Below are 23,330 nucleotides of genomic sequence, written 5' to 3'. Positions count from 1 at the left end.
CTAATTCAATATGTTACTTCTTGGTACTGTATTATATAAAGATCGCTGACACCTCATTGGAACACTCTATATGTCTATTGACACCAGGCAGGCCCTTTCACTGTATCCTTTTCAGCACCTGCTTAAAACATTTGTTTATCCAGACATGTGGATGTTGATGTGCTTTGATCTCTTTTTGGTCTACTGTTAATTTCAATTACCTTTTAAACCTGTTTCCTCATTTTAACTTTTATATTGATCATCTCAATATTTAGAGGTTTTATTACAATAAAATGGTGTATTTATGTGTATATATATTAAAACAAATAAGTAAATAATATTAGCTACCATGAAGGCCTAGAACCTTGCAATTTTTTTATTAAACTTCTTTCATAAAAGGCTTTGTGAGTTTGGGACATTTGCCACCCTTTTCATACTGTGAAGACCCATCTCTTCTCTTTAGCTCTTAGTAGCTCATGTATAGCATTGGAAACTGCCTTATTATATTGACACAAAATTGGTCCACCTAGCTCTGTATGGCCTATATTGGTTTCTTCTCTGTGGCGCAATGAGTCAGTGTGTCTGGCTGCTAACCAGAAGGTTGGTGGTTCAAACCCACACAGGGATTGGCTGTGGGTAGGATTCCTGCATTGCAGAGGTTGCAAGAGATGATCCTTCGAGTCCCTCCCAACTCTCTGATTCTGTGAACTGTGTGCTCCCATATATGGTTAGACTACAAGTCCCATCATCCCTGGCCAATTTAGCCAAAGGTTGTGGATAATGGTAATTGTAGTCCAACAACATCTAGGGAAGTTTGAAGAGTGTTAATCTACATTGACTTGTAGCAGCACTCTGGGGTTTCAGGCCCTGGAGACGCCAAGGTTTGATCCTGCTGGGATCAATGTGCAGAGCATGTGCTCTGCCTACCGAGCAACAGTCCTTCCCCGGACTACCACGCAAGTAAGTGGTTTTGAAGGGAGTTTATAGAAAAAGAAAAAGAAAGACAAATTTGCAACAACTAATTTAGTACAACTGCCATCCACCTTCAAAAAGCAAATGAAGCAGCAGAAGAAGCCCAGCTCTTTGCATTCTAGATTTCCCTGGAGGCTGCCACAGCTATATAGCAAAGACAATTTAAGAAGCATCTTTGTCTTGGCAGTTCTGGAGGCTTCCCCCCACCCCTCTTTTGGTTCTGTCATATCTCAAGCTATGCAGCAAAAATATGATCAATTACTCCTCTGCAGCATATTGAATTGAAACCTTTGAAGAATTGCCTCTGGGAAACAGAAATCATCTCATCATGCTCTGCTGTTTTAAAAAAAACACCAAGAATGTGCTGTATTAAGTGCCATTACAAAAGCAAAGGCTTCGTACACATGCAACTTAATTTCCTCAAGCTGCATCAGTGTTGTTTGGTGTGGGACGTAGGTGGCACTGTGGTCTAAACTACCGAGCCTCTTGGGCTTGCCGATCAGAAAGTTGGCAGTTCCGCGCCATGAGGTGAGCTCCCATTGCTCTGTCCCAGCTTCTGCCAACCTAGCATAGAATCATAGAATCATAGAATCATAGAATCATAGAATCATAGAGTTGGAAGAGACCACAAGGGCCATCGAGTCCAACCCCCTGCCAAGCAGGAAACACCATCAGAGCACTCCTGACATATGGTTGTCAAGCCTCTGCTTAAAGACCTCCAAAGTAGGAGACTCCACCAGTTCAAAAGCACACCAGTGCAAGTAGATTAACAGGTACCACTGAGGCAGGATGGTAAACGGCGTTTCTGTGCGCTCTGACACTCGCCATGGTCCTCCATGCGCCAGAAGCGATTTAGTCATGCTGGCCACATGACCCAGAAAGTGTCTGTGGACAAACACTGGCTCCCTAGGCCTGAAAAGAGAGATGAGCGCCACACCCCATAGTCACCTTTGAATGGACTTAACCGTTCAGGGGTCATTTACCTTTACCTTATATATTATCAGGAGAAGGTGGGTGGTTTTTAAGAGAGAGAGAGAGAGGTGAACATTAAACACAGGATTAAGGAATGGAGCAGGTGAGCATTATCCACCAGTAGCAGTTGACACCTATTTTTAATGTATATTTGGGGAACTTTCCTGTTTTCTTAAACTGTTCTCCCTATTACAGCACCAGATCATCCCATTTCGGTGTCCACTCTAATGTTTTCTCTCACCTTCATTTGTCAGGAATGTTAGCTGTTAGCTGAATGTGAACTGACACACCAGAACAGTGTGCATTTGCAGAGCCTGTGAGCACACAACAGAAAGTGGACCTGTCCTCTAGATGCTGGCCTGAAAACATTTGGACATGCTGCAGCCAAATCACCTCCACGTCTTGACTCAATAAAGGCACCACCTTGCCATCTATGAATTAGTTACTCACAGCACTGCACTTTTTTGTAACCTTCCCATTCATGTCAAAAACTACACTCAACCTAAAGTCAAGCATTCCCTTACATCTCCCCTTCTCCCTCCCTTTGACACGCTTTGGACAGAGCATAAGGACAAACGGGGGTACTATTTCACTTAAGCACCACCCATCCCCCACAATTTCTTCCTTCTTTCCCCATGTCTCCAGATTTCCAGCTTCTACCACTTCAGATTCCTTTTGTTCTGAACACTGAAGCATAACCATGTAGCCACTCTTGGCTGGTTAGCATCTCCTCTCTTCCCCACCCCCTCGCCATCTCTCTCACTTCCTTCATCCTTTCTGGGACAAGCCTTGAGTAAATTTGCCTGTTATTTTACTTTCTCAATAATAACTTCCTGTGTACTTTGATGAATGTGGCTATTTCTGTGGTAGACGTACCGGACTGGCAGCAGCCAGTATAGAATCAGGGTCACTTAAAGGAGAGAGTAAAGATTTTCCTAGCAGTTGCATAATCCTGCCCAGCAGTCATTCACATTTCAGAAGCAGGTTTCAGACATGTATAGAACTGCATGTCCTGAACATGCCTGACAGCACCCTACCCTGTGTCACAGGTCAACATTATCACCAGTTTTGTTTGAATTGCTAGAATTAATAGAGTGTGCGTATGGAGGGATAGGGATTTATTAAAAAAAACGGGACTGGAGAAGAAGATAAATGCATTTGTGTTGTAAATGCTTATAAAACTTTAAAAAAACCAACAACCCACAGAAGACAGGATGAATGTTAAAAGGACAATCTGAAAATGCATTTGTTCTATTCTGGCAGACACGGAACTGAGCTCATTAATTTTCCATGGCTGTTACAATGTGCTAACTGATTTTATAAGTATCTGTTTCAAAGATAACATTGATGTTATCCAGTATGTATATGCATAACATAAATGTCATGTTAGGATTTTATTCTATTCCACACATCATCATGTCTACTTCTAAATGAGATAGATCTGGTCTGAGGTAATTGCCTGCACTTAGAACGCCATTAATTTATTTTCCATTCATACCTGTCTTTCAGTAAGATCCAGGTTTACTGCTATCTCATATCTCCGCAGCCTGGTGAGGTAGTTGTGGTGAGCAAACTCTGCTTCTAACTCTCTGATTTGCTCTTTGGTGAAAGCAGTTCTTTCCTTCCTTGGCTTACTGTTGACTTCTGATTTGTAATTTCCCTCTTGAGAATCTGAAATAAATGAAAGATCAAATCAGGAGCCATGATACGTTTATGCTTTATTAGGAAGCAAACATCAAGGTGAAAATATCATTCGAGATGGTATTGTACAGATAGGATTCAGAAAGTATTGGTATAGGCAGGAAATGTCATGCCGGCGGTATTCTGTCAAATTCATGGGTGCTTGCAATGCTACAGCCTACTGAAGGCACAAGTGGTGCATGGTTGACTCCCCATGTCCTTCTTATGTACTGCAGGTACAGCTCTGGCTGCTAGAGGCAAATACCTTGAATCACCTACACAGATGTCTTTACAAATATATCTCAAATAACCATCATGCAACCACCATTCAAACACACCCTGTTTAAAATGGGGAAGAGGTTTTTTTGTTGTTCGCGTTCTTTGCCATATGCAATACGACTGGATGCAATGATTAGCATCCTGCTGTTTTATGTAAAGGTCATTTGGGATATGTTTGAAAGAAGTTTAAACTTGCAACATTTAAATATAAGATTGTTCTAATAGTTTTTCCTAAGCATTCCTCCAAAGAAGGGCTCTATAACCTAAAATACATTGGGATTGGGATCACTTTGGATCAATGAGTTGTCTGGCCATTTTATATTCTCTTTTTACACCAGGCAAGATATCTTCTACTATAAAATAACTTTCTCAATGAAGCAATGTCATAAGAACGGCACCTCCCTGAAGGCCTTTCCCATATTAACATTTAAAAGCTAGCTCATTGCTATTTGACTATTATTAGCTGACTGCCGCTGCTTGAATGAATTGGGATTTTCCTACATGGACATCACTGCCTTGTAGGAAAAACCATGTCCCCTATGACATGCGAAAAATACATGCACATTTATTTTTCCACATATATGTCCCTACACATAAGAATCATGTGCAAAGTGGCCCTAAAGCAAACTATGACCCATGTATCGGATTACCATGCCCACCCCAATTTTATATCCATTTGTTTCTAATCTTGGCATGCTGTGTGCTGTAAATCCAAAATTAGCTAGCGTTCAGCATGAGAATCACTAGTCAACTTTTGGCTTCATCAACCATCTTAAAAATGTCACAGATAAATTCACACTTCAGCTGTTGATTTAAATAGAAACCTGCATCAACTTCCAAGCAGACAAGCTCATAAGCAGTCTCTTTATGACTTTCGCTGCAGGATGAGTCACTGGCATGCCTGAGATGGCCTTGTTGGCCAAAGAACACCATAACTACAACAGATCTTATAAGCAGACAAGAATGGTTTGGATTATAACCAGCTCCAATGGAGGGTAGAGTGAAAAGGGTTTAGTTTTCATTGAGAACTTCCAGTAATCATTGTCCCTACTGCCAAAGTCACTGGAAACTTCTATGAAAGAAAATTCATAGGCCTGTCTGCTGATATACATCTTAAAATTAAAAGAAATGTTGAAAGGCAAACAGGATATAAAAAAGACAAATATAACAAACTCTACCAATACGGCATGTAAAATGCTTATTATGAAGGCCAAAGAATGAAATTCAAAGGAACTCTGCACCCCGCCCTCCTCCCTAATGGCATGTACAAATAGAAAGCTTACCATATACTTCCAGGAAATGCCAGTAGGCTTTGGCAGTGCACCAAGGCAAGGCAGTTCCAACAGTGCAGATCAGCCTCCTCGAATGGCTGCCTACAAGCCCTGAGTATGCAGGTTTCCTTTGGGCATCATGATCCTTATCTGTCCTGTAGCTGCAACAACTGCTATGAGATCCTATGGGAACCAAGGAAGGCAGAGTTGGACAGCTCCACCCTGCCTGCCTCTAAATACCAGCGCAAAGATGTGCTTAGGAGCTGACAGACAACTCTGTTGGCCTGAGGGAAGAATGACAGGAACAATCACAGCCCCATCTTCCTCTTCATTCCTAAAAGTTCCTTGTGTTCTAGTGTCTTTGTAAAGGCAGTCCGTTGCGCTCCATTAGGCAATTCTTTGTTGCAGGATGCAACAAAGCCTGTTGAAGTTAGGAAACAGGTAAGCCTGCACCAGCCATTATTTGAGGACATCTCTCAGGAACAGCTATTGCAATCTGCACTTTATCCTGGGTTGCATTTCTGGTTTGAGAATTATTTATGGGTGTTTTTTGTTTTGTTTTGTTTTGTTTTAATCAGGGAAGCAGGCATTTGATTAATTGTCCTGTCGTATTTTTTCCAAATCTCAGGCAAAGCTTGACAAACACCATTGCCATCCAGAATCTTACTATTTGAAATGGCACACTTATTTACTTAAGAACAGGTGCCACCAGATTTTACTTTATTTTATTTTTATTTGTGTGTGTGTGTTGGTATAGGCAACATGGTGCCCCAGCCAAGATGGCTAGTGGTAAGGGCAATAGGAACTGTAACCCAGTGTCTGATGCCATAAATGGGTCTACGTATGAGTGATGCATTTCCAAGCCTTGTGACTGTTATACCAGATGAGAGACCTACTGGTAAATTCAACCTCCTGGTACGGTCAGCTAGGGAATGCGATGGGCTATAGTCTTCTGTCTGACCTGAACTTACTGGTTCAGATTGTCTCTATCTCAAAAAGGATATTGTAGAGCTGGAAAGCATGCAGAAAAGGGAACCAAAATTATCTGGAGCTGGAACCCCTTCCCTACAAGGAAAGACTATAATATTTGGGGTTTGTTGTGGGGGGGGGGGGCGACTAAATCTTGATGTCATCCAGTGAAACTTAATTGTCAGGACAGACAAGAATAAGCACTTATTCATACCACCACATGACATGCAATTGATTTCTGGCATTGGCTCCCACGAGATGCAATGATAGCCACAAGGCTTGATCATTTTGAAAGGGGATTAGAAAAAATGAATGGAGGATGCAGTCCCCAATGGATACTAATCATTGCAGGAGTTTATGGAACCTCGCAAGTTCAGAGGTAGCACATCTCTGAAACACAGTTACAGGTGAGCATCAATGGTAAAAGGCTCATGTGCTAGAAATAGCTGGGTAACCAGGAGGCTGGACTGGATGGGTCAGCGGTTCTGCTCCTTATGCTCTAGCGCAGGAGTGGGAAAATCTGTGGCTCTCCTGGTATTGCTGGACCTCCAGTCTCTGGCTATGTTGGCTGGGGTTTATGGGAACTGGAGTCCAACAGCAGCTGGAGGGACTCATGTTCCCCACCCATGCTCTCACAGTATGTCACATTCCTAGATTCTGCTCTGACTCTTTAGTTCATGCAGCCTGCCATTTTATCTGCTTGCCGAGGCTGTACTTGCCCTGCCCTGCCCAAAGGATGGTCCACTCAGTTACACTTGCCTGGACTGTGTTCAGTCTGCCCGCTCCAGTGTGGATAAAAATCAATGGGTTTTTTTAAAACAAAAATGGATTGTTTTATTTACATCGGATTTTTTTTAAATTTAAATTGGATTTTTAAAATAAAATGCTTTGGGCAGAAAAATCTTTCTAAAGATAGTTTTCTATTTAAGTTACATGATAGTCCAAAGGCTATTCATCGGGAAATAAGGATTTGTTTTAAGTTTTTCATGTGTGCTAAAACTCAGTCTAAGTTTATTAAAAAATATATGTTTAACCACATCAGTTAACAAACATGGATACATGTGCTATAATGTTATTGCTTTAGTTAAATAAATTGCTTAAATTGTTATTAAGGAAATGATTGTTTTTCTTCTACCAACAAAGTACAGCAGAAAATATAAACAGTTAACTTACTAAACCTCACAATTATTTCATAATTATCTGTCTATGTATTTCTAATAGTATAACCAAATCAGTAATTTTTGAGATAACTGTAAAAACTACTCTGAAAATTTATTATTCCAAAAATGAAACCTTCCTCTGGTTGTAAATATCAAGATTACACGAGCAAGAATGAGTCTTTCTGTAAAATGTTTTAAATCAAGTCTGACTCGTGATTTAAATCGTGATTTAAATCAATTTGATTTAAATCAAATCCATCCTGGCCAGCTCTGCCACCTACTACCCCCCCCAAAAAAACCCCCAGAACCCGCACAGCATTGCACACATTTCAGCATCTTGTACGAACTGCTTGTTCGGGAAGGCTACCTGGCTGGTGATAGCTTTGCAAGTCTGAAGCATTTTCTCAAGGATAAATAAACTGCTGGTTGGGCACTTACTACAGTTTGAGTGGTTTGGTTGTCACTGAAAAACACTTTGCATATTGCAAGCAAGACTATTAAACTGAGTTGCATAGCTAGCTGGTCACGTTTTGTTAGCCAGAAAGATCTTGCACGAGACCTAAGCAACAGGGGAAGATTTGCTATTCAGACATTCTTGCCATTACTGGATAGAAACTATGCCATAAAACCTTTTTGGCAGCAGTGCTTCTATCAGCAGCAGTAGCTTTCCTTGGCAGACTGGCATATGGGTAAAGTCTGGGTTGCAGTTTTATTGCATATCACTGAATGTACGTGTGTCATACGGCATCTGCTCTTGGCAAAGGCCTCCCGGCTGAACTGTGGTGAGGTTGTTTTGCCCAGCCTCATCGTTTGTTGGCTTCCTAGTCTCTCATTTGCTTTATGGGGCTATGTTGGGATACAATGAAATGTCTGGAGTAGAGTAAAATATCTTGCATAAATTATTGCTAAACACTGACTAATGGTAGAATCCAAACTGGTCTCTGTTTCATGAAAAAACAAATAATCATCGCATCGCCACACAGTTACAGCTACATCTTTTAAATTTATCTATCACTATCTAGTCTCGATAAAACAAGAAGAGGAAATTCTTCCGCAATATCTAGCACACGTAAAATATATTAACACATATTTTCTTGCTGCTAGTTGCTCTCACAAAGTTCTGTGGTGAAGAAAGATTATCACTGTAGAACAAATTATCATTCACTTTAAATGTGGAAGCTACTGCATTATCCTCTGAGATATACCACTATTGTTACATTGGCCGCACTGATTAGGGTGAGATTATAATTTGCCAAAGACCAGCCAGTAAATTCCTGAATAAAACTGGTTATCTCTAACAACTGCTGACCATACCGAAAACGTTATTTTCTATGCCCAGTGTATTAAACACTGACTAATCTATGACCTTATTGAAATGAGTTATTCTTGTGAATGTTTGGGGCTGTTAAATTTTTTAACTATATTTACTTTAATTTAAAATTTTCTGCCTACTTTAACACGTTGTAAAATTCAATACGGCAAGAGAAGAAGGGTATATATAAGGCTAATACAAACAAAATAAATTCTAAAATTGGAAAGGTACATAGAAATGTTAGACATTAACCACAAAGTCCTGGTAACAAGGCTTATGTAACAGAATTATAAAACTTTTAGTGACTGCGTTTCCACAATTATCTGGCTTACTCTCAAGTTGCAGTCCCACTTAACTACTTCTATTGCGTTACGCAGAACTTCACAGACCTACAGTACTTACAGGGATGTGCAAGACGTCTGCTTGAGATTCTCCGAGAGAACGCTCTAAAAAGAGTGGACTTCAAAACATGATATATCCAAGACTCTTTGCTTCCCCACCCTCACAGTGCAAAACTTCTAAGCAGCTTCCACCTTTGCATCCCTTATACCTACATGACCCCACCATCTCTATTTCTTCAATTAACTTCCCAAAATGCCATCTTTCCCACGACCCTTTGGTTTCATCCTTTGAAACAGGTCTAAACTGCAAAGGGGGTCACTTTTCACAAACATCTTTGGCTGCTGTGAAAAGCACTCTAATTTTCAGGAAGATTTGCAAAGAGGAAGAGATGTGTTCAGCAATCCAGCACCGTTCCTGAGTTAGGACAATGCTCCAGCTGGCTTTGTGACATAATAAAATAAAATCTTAATGCTAATGTGGTGTTTAGCAATATCATTACACCGGCTATGCAATTTCTGCATGGCCAGGTATCCTGGGGGATGGAGCTGGGGGGGGTGATCTGAGTTCAGCAACATCCAGAGGGCCACAGGTTCCTTCCCCATCTCTGCTATATGAGCAGCATAAGCTACCTCTGGCTAAACCCAGAGAGACTCACAAGCCCCATAAATATGGTTCACATACCTGACAGCAATAATAATAATGGCAGAATTTCACTTGGATAAATAATTTTTTGTACTGAATGAACAGCAAAGAATGCTATGCAATTACAAGCTATGGGGGAAATGTGCATTTAGCAGATGTATGATTTTTAAACTCCTGCATACATTTGACTGGTTCCTGTCCTTCATTTCATGGCCTCGTGTTATGTTATGTGCAACTCTTTCCCTGTTGTTTTCTATTAAAATCAACTTGCTCTGGATACTCTTTAGGTATGTTGTCTCTGTGAAGTTTGATTGTTTTGATTCCCAAAGCAGTATTTTGTTTTATTTTTTGCAGGAATTTATTTTCCACTTTTCTAACAGCCAGGATTAAGAGATTCCATCCCATCTTGAGCTTGGGATCTATATTCATAATATCACCTAGATTTGTTTTCTCTTTGGTGGAAAATGGGTGGAAAACCTAGAGGAGATTTCTGGCAGATTTCACGTCAGCTTCCCATCTGTTTTGCAGCTGCTGCAACTGAGGCAACCCCCCCCCCTCGAGTTTTCCTCTGCTGCCTGTATCCTATGCCAAATGGTAGGTGTAGCTGAAAAAGGGGGGGGAATCTAAAAGGGCCCCATAATGCACTCCCTTTTCCCACATAATACTTTAAGTATTAACATATGGTATATAACACCTGAGGTTAAAGGAAAGCATTATGTAAAGCTTGTATTGTTCTCCACACTCGCTGCTATATATTTCATAAAATGCAGATGAGTGATCAGGTGATGCCTAGTTTGATAGCTTTTAGTTCTGTAAAACTTTGGGGGATTTTTGTGATTAAGCTAACTCAAGAAGACAAACAGGAAGTATGGAAAAACATGCACACTTGCTTCCAAGCATTGTTTTCTCTTTCAACACCCAGAGAGGATCTTAAATTTAACTAGTATAGTAAGGGAGAAAGGTTGCAATTATTTGCAGAGGGACATACAGCTTCTTTTAATATAAGGAGCACCATGTCCTTCAATTGCTAGGGTAATATTCAACCTTTTAAATATATATGAAAAAGTAAAGTATATGGAGAATAGATTATGGTAATGATTGTGAGAAGATTAAACCAGAGTACAGTGGTACCTCACGTTACGGATGCTTCAGCTTACAGACGCTTCAGGTTACAGACTCCATTAACCCAGAAATAGTACCTCGGGTTAAGAACTTTGCTTTAGGATGAGAACAGAAATCGTTCTCCAGTGGCATGGCGGCAGCGGGAGGCCCCATTAGCTAAAGCGGTACCTCAATTTAAGAACAGTTTCAGGTTAAGAATGGACCTCCAGAACTAATTAAGTTCTTAACCCAAGGTACCACTGTACTTGGTCTCCACCATTCACAATAACCCTTCTGCCATTTCGATGCAGATATCAACAGCAAAACTTCCAGAGTCAAAAATACATAGCACAGTGACAAATAAAAACAATACCCCCCTCCCTGTTTAAAAGGCCATAGTTTGTTTAATAAGCCATATGCCCGGGAGAAAAGTTACGTAACGAAGGCATCAGACCTATCAGTTCAATAGGTTGTACTTCTCTGTTCACAAAACTGTGCCTGTTGGTTGGAGGACCAGTTGATTGCTCTGTACCGTCCTTGCTTCCTCACATTTCAATTGGTGATAAAGTAGCCTCTGAATCATTTGTCACACACACTCATTCTAATTTGGTTCACCAACACTAAACCCACGTTAGAATAATCTGTCGGAACGTGCCAGGTGGTGTCCACTACAACCACTGATTTGTCAGTATTTATTTGGATATGGAGTGAGAATGCACCCACCCTTTTCAGAGTTGTTCTAAACTTTCTTTGTCTACATTCATAAGAAAGGTCTTTTATTTTCTTAAAATTAACTTTCTTAGACTGTTATGAAGAGCCCTCCTCTCCACAAATACGAGTGTGCATGTTAACTCAGACTTTGCTGGCTTTCAAGTTTCCATTTCTTCCCCATCCACAAATGCACAAGCTCCCATCTGACCAAAAATAATAAATAGCTTGCATGTAAGCCAAGGAATGTAGGCTTTAAGTTTTCCATACTTAGCAATAAAATTGAAAAGCTCACAAAGTTTAAGGCAGGTTGAGTTTCTTTATGGCTTTATTACTTTTTCACTTTTTCCTTTTTGTTCTGTAGAAAGGCAGCTCTTGAGATTGCATTTTGCAAAGGACAATGGCAGTTTTGTATCGGCAAATCAGTTGTGCTCAAAAGCATCAATGCTATACGACAGCAAAGATGGGACTGAATATTACACAGCTCAGTCCTAATTCTTTGCAAGATGAAACACCCAAGAAAGGAGACATAAAGTGGCTTCATTGTGAGCTCTAAGGCTCCAGTGGTCAGCATGATGATTCTTGGAGTCACCAGGAATGGCAGCAGCAACATTCACAATCTAGGCTGGTGGGTTTTCTCAAAATCATATAGTATTCTGCTCCTCTTAAACTTGCTTATGACCAACAGCATGTTAAGCAGTAAATAAATGGAAGGAGGCTATGAATGAATTAAACCCTTTTGATTTAGTTGTGAAAACAAATGGGAATGCATATGACTGATTTCCAAATGAAATTTCCATTTGTGACCTGTTAATTTATTCAGAACTCATCCATTTGAACTGGAGTCCTTGCTTGGAATTGTGCAGCTCATGGAAAGGTTACAGGGAGAGCAATCAAACTGGCTCATAAGGGAAAAAAATTGCATCATCTCTAAGGAAGTATCCATAAATCTAATGGTTTCTATCCACATCATTCCACACAGAAAGCGCCAATCCCAGTGGTAACAGCAAGGAAAGGAAGCTATGAAAGAGGGTGTCACAAGCTTCATTGCCAATACTATCCCCCCCAATCTGTGGGTTCGCTTTATTTTGTTTTAATAATTTATAAACCACTTAACATAAAATATTTCAGCAGTGATTAAAAGCATATCAAAATATGAAAGATAAAAATCAGTTACTACTAATGTTGAAAAGCAGTCTCTTAAATCAAGCAGAACATGAACTCAAAGACACTCCCCACTTGAGCTCCACAGCAAGAGGCATTTGAAGGCATGCTGCCTCTGGTTACTAAAGTAATACAGAGCATTCATTATTAGTGGCCATTGAGAGACATATCCTCAATGACTATCTAATCTCCTTTTTAAAAGCATCCAAGGTGGCAGCCATCACACCATCCTATGGTAGCAGATTCCATAGTATAGCCATGGTGCTATGTGAAGAAGCACTTCCTTTTGTTTATATACTTGCTTCTGCTTAAGAATAGTAAAGGTAAAGGACCCCTGACCATTAGATCCAGTCATGACCGACTCTGGGGTTGCGGCGCTCATCTTGCTTTACTGGCTGAGGGAGCCGGTGTACAGCTTCCGGGTCATGTGGCCAGCACGACTAAGCCGCTTCTGGCGAACCAGAGCAGCACATGGAAATGCCGTTTACCTTCCCGTCAGAGTGGTACCTATTTATCTACTTGCACGTTGACGTGCTTTTGAACTGCTAGGTTGGCGGGAGCAGGGACCGAGCAATGGGAGCTCACCCCGTCATGGGGATTTGAACCGCTGACCTTCTGATAGGCTAGTTCTAGGATCTGTGGTTTAACATACAGTGCCACCCATGTCCCTTAAGACTAGCTGGCAGCTAAATCTGCCTTGCTGCTGAGTTCCTCTGCACCTGCAATTCTCTGCTCTGGTTTACGAGGAATACAATCTCACAGATCACTTCTTTGCTGTGCCACTCTGTGGTTCTATTGGTTTAGATAGCACTTAGGGTACATCTGTCTGCCTTTTTATTAAAATGCCCTTAAAACCAGGACCCTTTATTCCATCTGATCTTTGACAGATATGGGCTTTGAGTAGGTTCACAAAATGAAAAAAGAGAGGAAAAGGAGAGTTAAGAAGAAAGAAACTGGGTCTACCACTGAAAGCAGTAAGGAGCTTTCAGGATGCACACCTTTTAAAATTGCCTCTCAGGGCCAAAGTAAACATGACGTAAAATGCCACTTTGCATTTAACCTGCACACTGGAAAATAAAAAAGCACATGACACCTGTTTTGGGGGGTGGGTGATAATTAACAGGATCGCCACAGGCACGGAGCAGGGGATGTAACACTTTCCTCTCTTTCCAAAGTCCTAAGGAAAATCCTTCCTTTCAGACTGTTATTTGCATTGGGAGGAAATTTCACCATTGACACCATTTCTTCCCAGTGCAACTAGTAGTTTTGGAGAAGGGGTTTTACTCTTCAGCAGTTATGCCTCGTGCTACTCCTACTCCTTCCTTAAACTTGTAGTATAGACATGTTTGTTTTCCTGGTGGAATGTAAAACTGAAAAACCTAATCCAGCAAAGAGGTTCAGTACATAGATAAGGGCAGACTGCAGGCAAGAAAGGACTGGAGCTATAGGCAAACTCAAGCTTTTGAGCCTGATATTTCTGGGGATCTCTGGGAAGTAGGAGCCAATACATTACATTAGACTTCACTCACAGAGAACAGTGAGGGAACAGGACTTTCCAACAATAATGCTTTCAGAAACATGAATGGTTAGGGTATTCTGCATCAGCTGATGTAGCTTTCTGCAATGTTTGTTGAAATTTCCAACCAAATCTGTGAAAAGCACTTGAAAAACCAAGTGGCTTTCACAAACATGCTACACCCATGGTCTATATTTCAACAATGTCTATATGGCATGAAAAAGAACCTCTTGATATTCTCTTGTTCACTGTATTCTTAACATCCTTTTTCTTATGAAACACAAAATTATGCCAGTCATTTAATTCCTGGTGTTTGTACTAAAATTTCTGTTAACATGACCTTTATAAAGCCCTTTATATAGCAACCTATTTGCATGTAGGAGTGAGAGGGAAGGTCACTCTTTTTTCCTTCCCTTGGCATGGCCCTCACATCCTCTCCACCAGGAAAGTGAAGGAGATGGGCTGGTACTATGAACACGCGCGCACAAATGCTTCACCAAGAAATATGGCTGCTCCAGCTAGGAAGGGCGGCTACAGGGCTCTTCTTATGGAAGCCCAAAGTCTGAAAGAAGCAACAACGCAGAGGAGACTATTGTAGCAGCAATTAAGCATGAATGGTCTGACTATTAGCCAACATTTCCGCATCGCATTGCTTTCTCCGTCTCTATTGTAAGCAGTTTTGCCTGGTGTGTGTTTTCAAAAGCTCATATTACACATTAGTAGCATACAGAGTATCTAGCTTAACCATGCAGTCACAAATCATTTCCCATTTCATGGTCTAGACTCAAGTTGTCTGTTAGCTTTCTAAGTCCTTTCTTTCTTTCGTTCTTTCGTTCTTTCATTCTTTCTTTCTGATTTTGTCTGTTGAATCCAAGCTAACCTCTGTAATAGTGCTAGGAAGAATTACTGTAGAAAAGAGTCTGTCTTCTCTGGTTTATCATATATGTGCACCTATGTCCGCTACATGTGTTCTAGCCACATATTTTATATATCTTACTACCCCTCAGAAAGCATTAAAGCGAAACCTAAAAGGGCCAGCTGTGCTCATAAATGCAGGTTAGTAAATAACCAGACGTTATCTGTTTTTCTTCCTTTTTTCAGACTCCACAGGGCTGCCAGTGTATGTTTATTCTACTATTTCATTCACAGTTTACTTTTACAGCATCATCCCAAAGTGCAACACTCACCATAAAAGAAAAGGAACAGTGGAAAGTGCTTTCCCACCTGCAATTAAATGGAATTACCTGTCTTTTAGGAGAAGGCAAAATAAAAAGGGGTTGTAAAATATTAAGAGTTAAAACATCTGAAAAAAAGATTTTATTGCCCATGTTCATGTCAAAGAGTCACACATTTTTTTGGGGGGGGGGTCTCCGCCCACACAAAAAAAGACTACCTGCAAATATGAGACAGATAAATCTAATGAATAAACTGGAATTTCAGCAGTGCAGTCCTATACATGTCAACACAAAAAGTAATGTCTTTATACCTTCCTTACAGCAAATTACCTCTTATTTGGCTCAGACTGAATGATAACCTCACAAACTTGTTTCTAGGCTCAGTGGAGGAACAAGATAGCATACACCCATGAACGCCTTCCAGACATGCCTGTACCCCACCAAGAGCCCCAAATGTCCATATGTAGGTAGCATGTTTGAAGAACATGTATGTTTGTAAAATGCACGCCTCGAATCATGCAGTCATTTCCCAAATTGTAAGTGGAATCTCATTAAAAACAGAAAGATTGTATGGAAGAAGGAAAAAAAAGAATAATGATCAGAACTGCCCTGAGAATTGGGGATGTTTTGGATAGAAGCCAAACTATTGTTGTTGTTGTTATTCTTTTAATTTCTATATGTTTAAGAAAAACTCAAAGCAGTATACAACTGATATTAGAACATCAAATAAAACAATCCAGAATAAAACAATAACGAAGAAAGCCAAATATAACGTTTACATCCAAAGCAACATAATTAAAAGGAAATTAAAATATTATCTTAAACATTTCAAAATAAAACATTACTAAAGGAAGTCAAATATAAAATGCTCATTTAAAGCAGCATAATGAGCAAGAGAATAAAATTTGAAAGAAAATTGGCACAGGAATAAAACTCTACCCTGTTCAGTATGTGGTGCTTCTCTTTTCCCTTTCCCTCATCCCATCATGTACCATGAGGCAGAGAAGGAGATATACATCCATTTTGGGGCACAATAGAGAAATCCTGAAAATATTAGTAGCTGATCATTAGCAGCCAATGATGTACCCCTATCTTAATCAGAAGAGAAAGTTCATTCTGTTGACATTCTCATTTACAGCTTTCCCATAGGAAAAACTTTTTGGTAGTTATTAAATCCAGATTTGCATTTGTTTTTATATCATTTGCATCCTTTCTTTTCCTAGTATAGTCAATTGTAATCTATACTGCAAAGGCATTAAAAACAAATCCTTCTCTGTCAAGTACAGTAAAGTTAAAAAAGCAAACAAACACACTCATCTACTGTTAAGATGCTCTGAAATTTAACAGAAAGCAATATACTAATACATAAATGCTAAATCAAGTATAATTTACAAAATATATACTCCAAAAGTTGTAATTGGCATCAATTTTTCTTAATTGCAAATTTGTACCAGATCAATCATACTACAGATTTGTCCATTTGGCTCTTATTGGAAGATTTCTTAACTTGTTTTTCCATAAAGAGTTCAGCATTGCACATTCCTCTGGTAAAGGTAAAAGACTCCTGGACGGTTAAGTCTAGTCAAAGGCGACTCTGGGGTTGCGGCGCTCATCTCGCTTTCAGGCCAAGGGAGCTGGCGTTTGTCCACAGACAGCTTTCCGGGTCATGTGGCCAGCATGACTAAACCGCTTCTGGTGCAATGGAACACCGTGACGGAAACCAGAGCGCATGGAAATGCCGTTTACCTTCCCACTGCAGCGGTACCTATTTATCTACTTGCACTGGCATGCTTTCAAACTGCTAGGTTGGCAGCAGCTGGAACAGAGCAACAGGAGCTCACCCCATTGGGCAGATTTGAACTACCTCTGGGTACTCCTGCCAATGTGGCAACAGTGAATCATAATCAAACAAACAGTCATGAATCTCAAATTTTAATATGAATTAGCTATGGGACTGTCCTTCTGACAAACCATGTACAGACTTTTTAAAAATATGAAGACTTATCTCCCAAGTAACTTGATTCACATTTAATGTCTGTACAGTACCTGTAAAGACCCATGTGAACTACAGTACAGGTGTATCTCATGCATTCTGGTTAACACAAGCAACTCGGGGTTAACTTAGCTGCCACAGTGCAGGAATCCTATGGAGACACTGTGAATTTCAATTGTGCAGTTGGCTGTTTGGTTAATTGAAAGTTTTGTCATGTTAATCTGAGGGCCATCCAGGGCTGGTACTGTTTCAGAACAGATTTACACAACTGCTTCTCCACTTGATGAGTTGCTTTCTCTTTCAGCCTAGATTGTACCTTTCATGTGGCAAATAGCTCATCTGAATCACTCATCAGAACCATAAATCATGATTTGGCACAGCACCAATCAACCCACATTAGGGTCATTCAACCCACATCTTACTCTCTTTAAACTCACTCCAGCTTTTGATTAGCTAGTAAAATATGTCAACAAATTAGAGCTGAGTAAGTTAAAAAGGGTTATTCCAGGATGACTTATCATGTAAATAAGTCATCAGAGCTGCTGACCAGTTCATTATATTCGCCAAGAGGTTTGCTTAGCCTGCCTCACAGATTCACATGCCTGGAGCCTACAGCAAATCTGTCCAGAGTGTTCAAGGCCCAGCCACATTACATGGCCCCAAGAAGACATTTTCCTGAGAAAGGCTGTTCTTCAGTCCTGCCTAATACTTTAGGGCTCTGGTCTGCAGGCTATAATCTCTGCCCACAATGCAAATGGCCAGAAGCAGCAAGCCTAACCACTGCTCTACTTCATTTTTCTTGGGACGCTGGGTAGAATTTTAGTTGATGGGAGCAATACCCAACATTACACAAATATGTAATAAATTTACGAATTGCAAGATCAGTGAGCTGTACAATGGAAATTGTGATTTGCAACCCCAAAATTTAGGCTGACAAAATAATAGGAACAACTTGATGCGGATTTGTGTCCAGCTGCTGTCACCTGTGGATCTAAGATTCACAGGAGATCAGCTAACTCAGATTTCCACTGAACAGCAGAAATTCCTCCGCTCATTTTTTTTACATGGCTTTGTCTCATGTGCCTATGTCTTCTGAGCTTAGCAGAGATTCCGTAAAAAGAATGACACAACTTTTAGAAGACACCTGAAGGCAGCCCTATATCGGGGGTTTTGATGCTTGATGTTTTTATGTTTTTAGATATGCTGTAAGCCATCCAGAGTGGCTGGGGAAACCCAGCCAGATGGGCAAGGTATTATTATTACTATTATTATTCACAACAAGGCTGTCCTCAACTGTGCACCTTCACTCTGAATGATCCATCTGGCAATCTCAGATCCAAAGCACTTCCACTATATTTTCTCTGCTCTGTCCCACTAATTCTGCCCCATTATGTCCCCCTCCACTGGGTAGCTGGCCTGTTCCAAAGTGACCAAAACACACCCCTACTCATATACACAGCCTTCTAAAGACCATGAAAAGCAATGCAAAGGCATAAAGGGAGCTTTGGAATGAAGCATCAAACCCCACCCCAAGCTCACAAATTAAAAAGATTATCTCTCTATAGATAAATGTAGGTGTAAATATTATTTGTGTTTCTGTGTGTTTATTATATCTATAGCCCACCTTTTTCCTCGGCTATGTTTTGAAGCAAGAGGAAGAACAAGGTAGTAATAAGTTCCTCTGCATGGAAGAGACTGAGAAATATTCTTGGGTTGGATGGCCATAGCCACTTCCTCCCTTCAGCGCAGCCCCCGCGCAATTAGGGGGATTCCTGGCTGCGTCACCACCTGGCCAGCCAATCAGCTGGCTGTGGGGGTGTGGCCTGCCCTATTTAAGGCAGGACGCGGCTGGGGATCTCCCTCTTTGCCGTCCCGCATATTGAAGGGTAGTCCAATAAAGGATTCCGGGGGGCATGGCCCTGTCCGAAGCCTAAGGAGGTGAGGGCCTAAGGCACGCCTCCTATCGGTGACCCCAGGGGAGTTCCTAGTTGATGTGCATCAGCAGGACTCCCTCTAGTGGTGGTTAACCCTTCCCGGACTTCAAGCGGACAGGCTGAAGTTGGATATAGTCGGTTAGGACCAATGCCTAAGCCAATACCGCTCATCACCTGTAACTAATAAAGATTTTGCCTTTTTTTAGCCCTTTAACCTTCATAATTGTGTCATGCGTCATTATTTCCACCTTGGGGGCCACGCAACTGTCAACGATTCTTTAGCTGTGATTCCTGCATTTCAGGGAGTTGGAGGAGATGAACCTTGGAGTCCTTTCCAAGTCTATGATTCTATGATAGAACCTGCTTTGCTTCAGCAAGGTTGCTGCATCATATGGCATTGTATCCTCTCCTTGGGCCAGTAGGCCCTTGGGAAAGAGGGTGTGGCCTGAGAAGGGGGCATGGTCATGAAGGTAGGATAGAAAAGCCTGGAGGACCACCTTTGGATCCTGGCTCTGAGGTTTGCCACCCCTACTTAACATGCAAAGCAACGTGTTCTACCACTGTGCTATGTTAGGCAACTCTATGGAATCACAGAGTTGGAAGGGACCACGAGGGTCATTTAGTGCAACCCTCTGCAATGCAGGAGTCTTTCTCCCAACATGGAGCTCAAACCTAAATGATATTTTTAGGCAATAGTGAACTTTCAGTGCAAGTCTTCTTTTTTTTATTCAGCCGCCTAAGTTCGAAAGCCTGATTTTTCTTTGGAATGCATGGTGTTGTGCATAAATTAGCAAGACCTATGGAGAATTCCTTTTCCTTCTCTCGCTCACACACCCTGCTGTCACCCAACTAACTCTAAAGTTTGTTTAAAGATTGTTTGAATTTTAATACTACTTCCACAATGCTGAGTGATTGTCCTTGGCTTTGGACATTATTTATAGGCCTCTGGAGAAACGAAGAAATGTAGCAACGACTCCTTTTGCAGATGTAAACAAGGCTATGGATAAACAGATTACTTATATTCCTAGTATTCCACCATTTATGAGTGGAATGGTAAAGCAAAACATCCCCTTGGCCCTTCCTAATCGTTTTTTTAAAGAAATGTTACATTCCCCACTCCCACCCCCATCTGAAAATTGTCATTTGTGGAAGAAAAATAACCCTAGATTTTTGATCATTCAGAACTGTTGAAAAAGGAAATATTAAGATTGGGAAACATTAAAACAGAAAATCCCTGGTAAGGGATTGGAGTTAAAAGTTAATAGTTTTGCCTTCACTTAGGGCCAGCCACACATGCGCGCGTGCGCGCGTGCACACACACACACACACCACCTGAAGTCCTGAAGTTCACTCAACGTTCTGGGATTGTACACATATGTTCTACATCTGACAATTGGTGATTGGCATGTGTGAATATGTTATCACAGATAAACACCACAAACAAAACTTTTACTTCACTCCACCTGACTTCAGTGCTTTTCTGTGTGTTACATTGTCAGATCCAGAACTAGAAACATAAACTTAATGCAAGCATGTTGTGCAAGACGTACATCCAGGACTATCTCCTGTAAAATTGGACACCTGGCTTCCTAATGCAACCCATTGCCCAAAACCTTTATGAAATCCAGGGGGAAAATGGATGGTGATGCAGTTCAGAGATGTTCTCACAGCAAACTGATGTAATGGGAATCTGGGAACTAGACCGATAGCGTTTGAATGACTCATAATAAATAGAAAAAGTTAAAGGCTTCTGGTAAAAAAAACGAAATCTTAATCTATTAAGCCTCATTACCTAACTTTCAAGTGTGAGTGAGATAAAATCTTTGAATTCTCTATGGAAGAGAAGCAGAACCTGTGGCTGTTCAGATGTTGGTGGGCTACAACTCCCATCATCCTTAATCACTGGCCAGTGCTGGTCAAGGTGATAGGAAATGGAGTACATGTGCAGAATGACAGGTTCCCTACCCTTACTCTCTACCAAATACGATTTGATTTAAGATAGTTACAAACATCTTTGTGCTTCTCTGTGGATTAAAGAACATTATAAGTTACTGTGTTGCTGGTTTTTAAAACTTGCAAGGAATCACAACAAAATGCAAAAAACAGTGGCCCAGTTTGCATTTACCGCTTAACTAAGCTATGGCTAACCATGAATTGGTGAGTGCCCAGCTGCTTTGTTCTTCCTCTGCTGGTGTGGTATGCCTGTAGCCAAGCCAAGGTTTGGATTAGCATTATATTGAAACCCAGGATTCTGGTTTGTCTCTCTGGACAAACCACAAGTAGTAAAGCAGGAAAAAATCTTGTCAATAGCTCATGGTTCATGAGACCAGCTCATGCATGCTTTCCTTCTCTGACATGATCATGAGGAAGCTTTTGCTTCTGTTTCAATTGGTCATGGTTCCTCATTATGCCTGAACACAGATAAACTGTGGTTAGTGTCAACTATGGTTTCCTGAAATAGAACAACTTCAAACTGTGGTTAACAATCATAGCCAATTTCAATTGATTATATTTAGTCTTTCCAATAATTACTGGTTTAGAGATAGCAAGGCATAATGGTTTGGAGAAAAGGAATAACAAGAAACCATGGTTTGTTGAAAATGGAAGTAGAAACTTCCAATCTCATGGCCATGGTGAAAGACAGGAGCACATGAGCCCTAGATTTGTGAACATGTTCTGCTATGGTTTAGTGTGTTCAGGCCCTTGAGTGATAAACATGCTTGTGTCAACACATCCATAGAGAAACAGTTTTCAGCTACAGACAAGGTACTCTGAAATAGTGCAGGAATATGTTTCTAACGTAACCCTTTTCCTTTCCTTTAATTAAAGGATATAGAAATAAGGCTGAATTTGGAAACGTCATTCAAATCTGTTTCCTAATTAAGATTTAAAAATATCTTTACTGATTGTCATATTTCATGGCCAAGATCCAATTACTCCTTGGCAGAATCCTGATCAGAAAGGAAGAGACTTTGTAGCTCTGGTGTATGAAGGCCATCTGTATTTCTACTTATCCTAACTTTTTAGTAGGCACATATTGATCTCATCATTCCAATGAGCTGAAGGATGAACAGACATCTATGGAAATGACAAGTCCTTCCTCTCAAATCTATTCATTATGAAATCCTGATAACTGAATCTCTACATACTCCTTTCTCCAAGTTATCCAACTGCTGAAGTGCTGGAGATAATTCAGCTTCTTGTTTCTTTGTGGCTTTTATTTCGAAACCAAACATGCTCTCAGATTCTTCCACTAGCAGAAATCAAGAGGAAAAAGCAAGAGGTAAACATAGAAGGAAAGGCCTTGATTCTTGACGCTGGATGCCTACTCTTGAAGTTTTCTGAAGTTCTGTGGCAACTACAGTCTACTTTATATCCATGACACAAAAGAAGTCTCGTTTTTCTAAGTTATTGAATGCCATGTCTCTCTGCACATATGCCCAGCACCTGTAATTAGGATTTACTATGGGTTGGCTTCATTACTTAAACACACATCTGGAAATGAAGTCACAAATGCTGAGAAAGTTCCTGCTGATAATAAGAACAACAGAGGTCTGCCAAGCAATATCGCCAACTCTCAGATCTGCTCTCTGTATTCATTGAAAAATGGACAATTTTTTCCATTTAGTTCTAGAACCAAGACTTGGCCTCAGGTTGTATGAAGGTGCAATAACAAAGAAGCGTGTTTCTTTTGCCTATGAATAATCACAATTGGCCTTTGCGTGTCTGGGATTAGAGATAGTTTGGCTTCTAGATCAGAAAGAGGTGACTTTTACAAGCACATCCACACTTCTAGCAACATATACTCAGGAATGAATTACATAGCTGTGCAATCTTTCATTCTTATCCACATAACCATAGCCTCCTATCCAGGAGCTAGGTGTGGGAGTGTGCCTCTAATGGTTCTACGGGACCATTCAGTAAATTACCATCAACCATGGTATCCTTCTGGACCACCTTGCTGACATGAGGTTGAGAGATGGACCATTTTGTGATGAGGGCTTAATTTTTAACAAAAATTAAATTAAGACAGGATTGTTGGTCAGGAGGCTACCAGTCCAGCCTGTTCTGATTGGGATTGCACTCAATTTAAAACACCACACTTGTCCAGGTGTGAACTGTAGACAGGAGTGTTTTTACTTACAGTGGTACCTCAGGTTA

At 40.6% G+C, this 23,330-nt stretch overlaps 1 protein-coding gene across 1 annotated transcript in view; it reads right to left on the bottom strand.

The window, feature by feature from the left end:
- The window catches only part of MEOX2 (mesenchyme homeobox 2), a 62,972-nt gene that overhangs the window by 9,257 nt on the left and 30,385 nt on the right, over positions 1 to 23,330 (bottom strand). Inside the window, exon 2 of the mRNA XM_082193995.1 lies at positions 3,422 to 3,594. Coding sequence (XP_082050121.1) covers positions 3,422 to 3,594 — 173 coding nt within the window. The remainder of the gene's footprint in view (positions 1 to 3,421; positions 3,595 to 23,330) is intronic.

Source organism: Podarcis vaucheri (assembly GCF_965113315.1).
Source record: "Podarcis vaucheri genome assembly, chromosome: 12".
NCBI classification, from domain to species: domain Eukaryota; kingdom Metazoa; phylum Chordata; class Lepidosauria; order Squamata; family Lacertidae; genus Podarcis; species Podarcis vaucheri.
The sequence above is the reverse complement of the archived record's forward strand: the minus strand, read 5'-3'. Positions and strand labels throughout refer to the sequence as shown.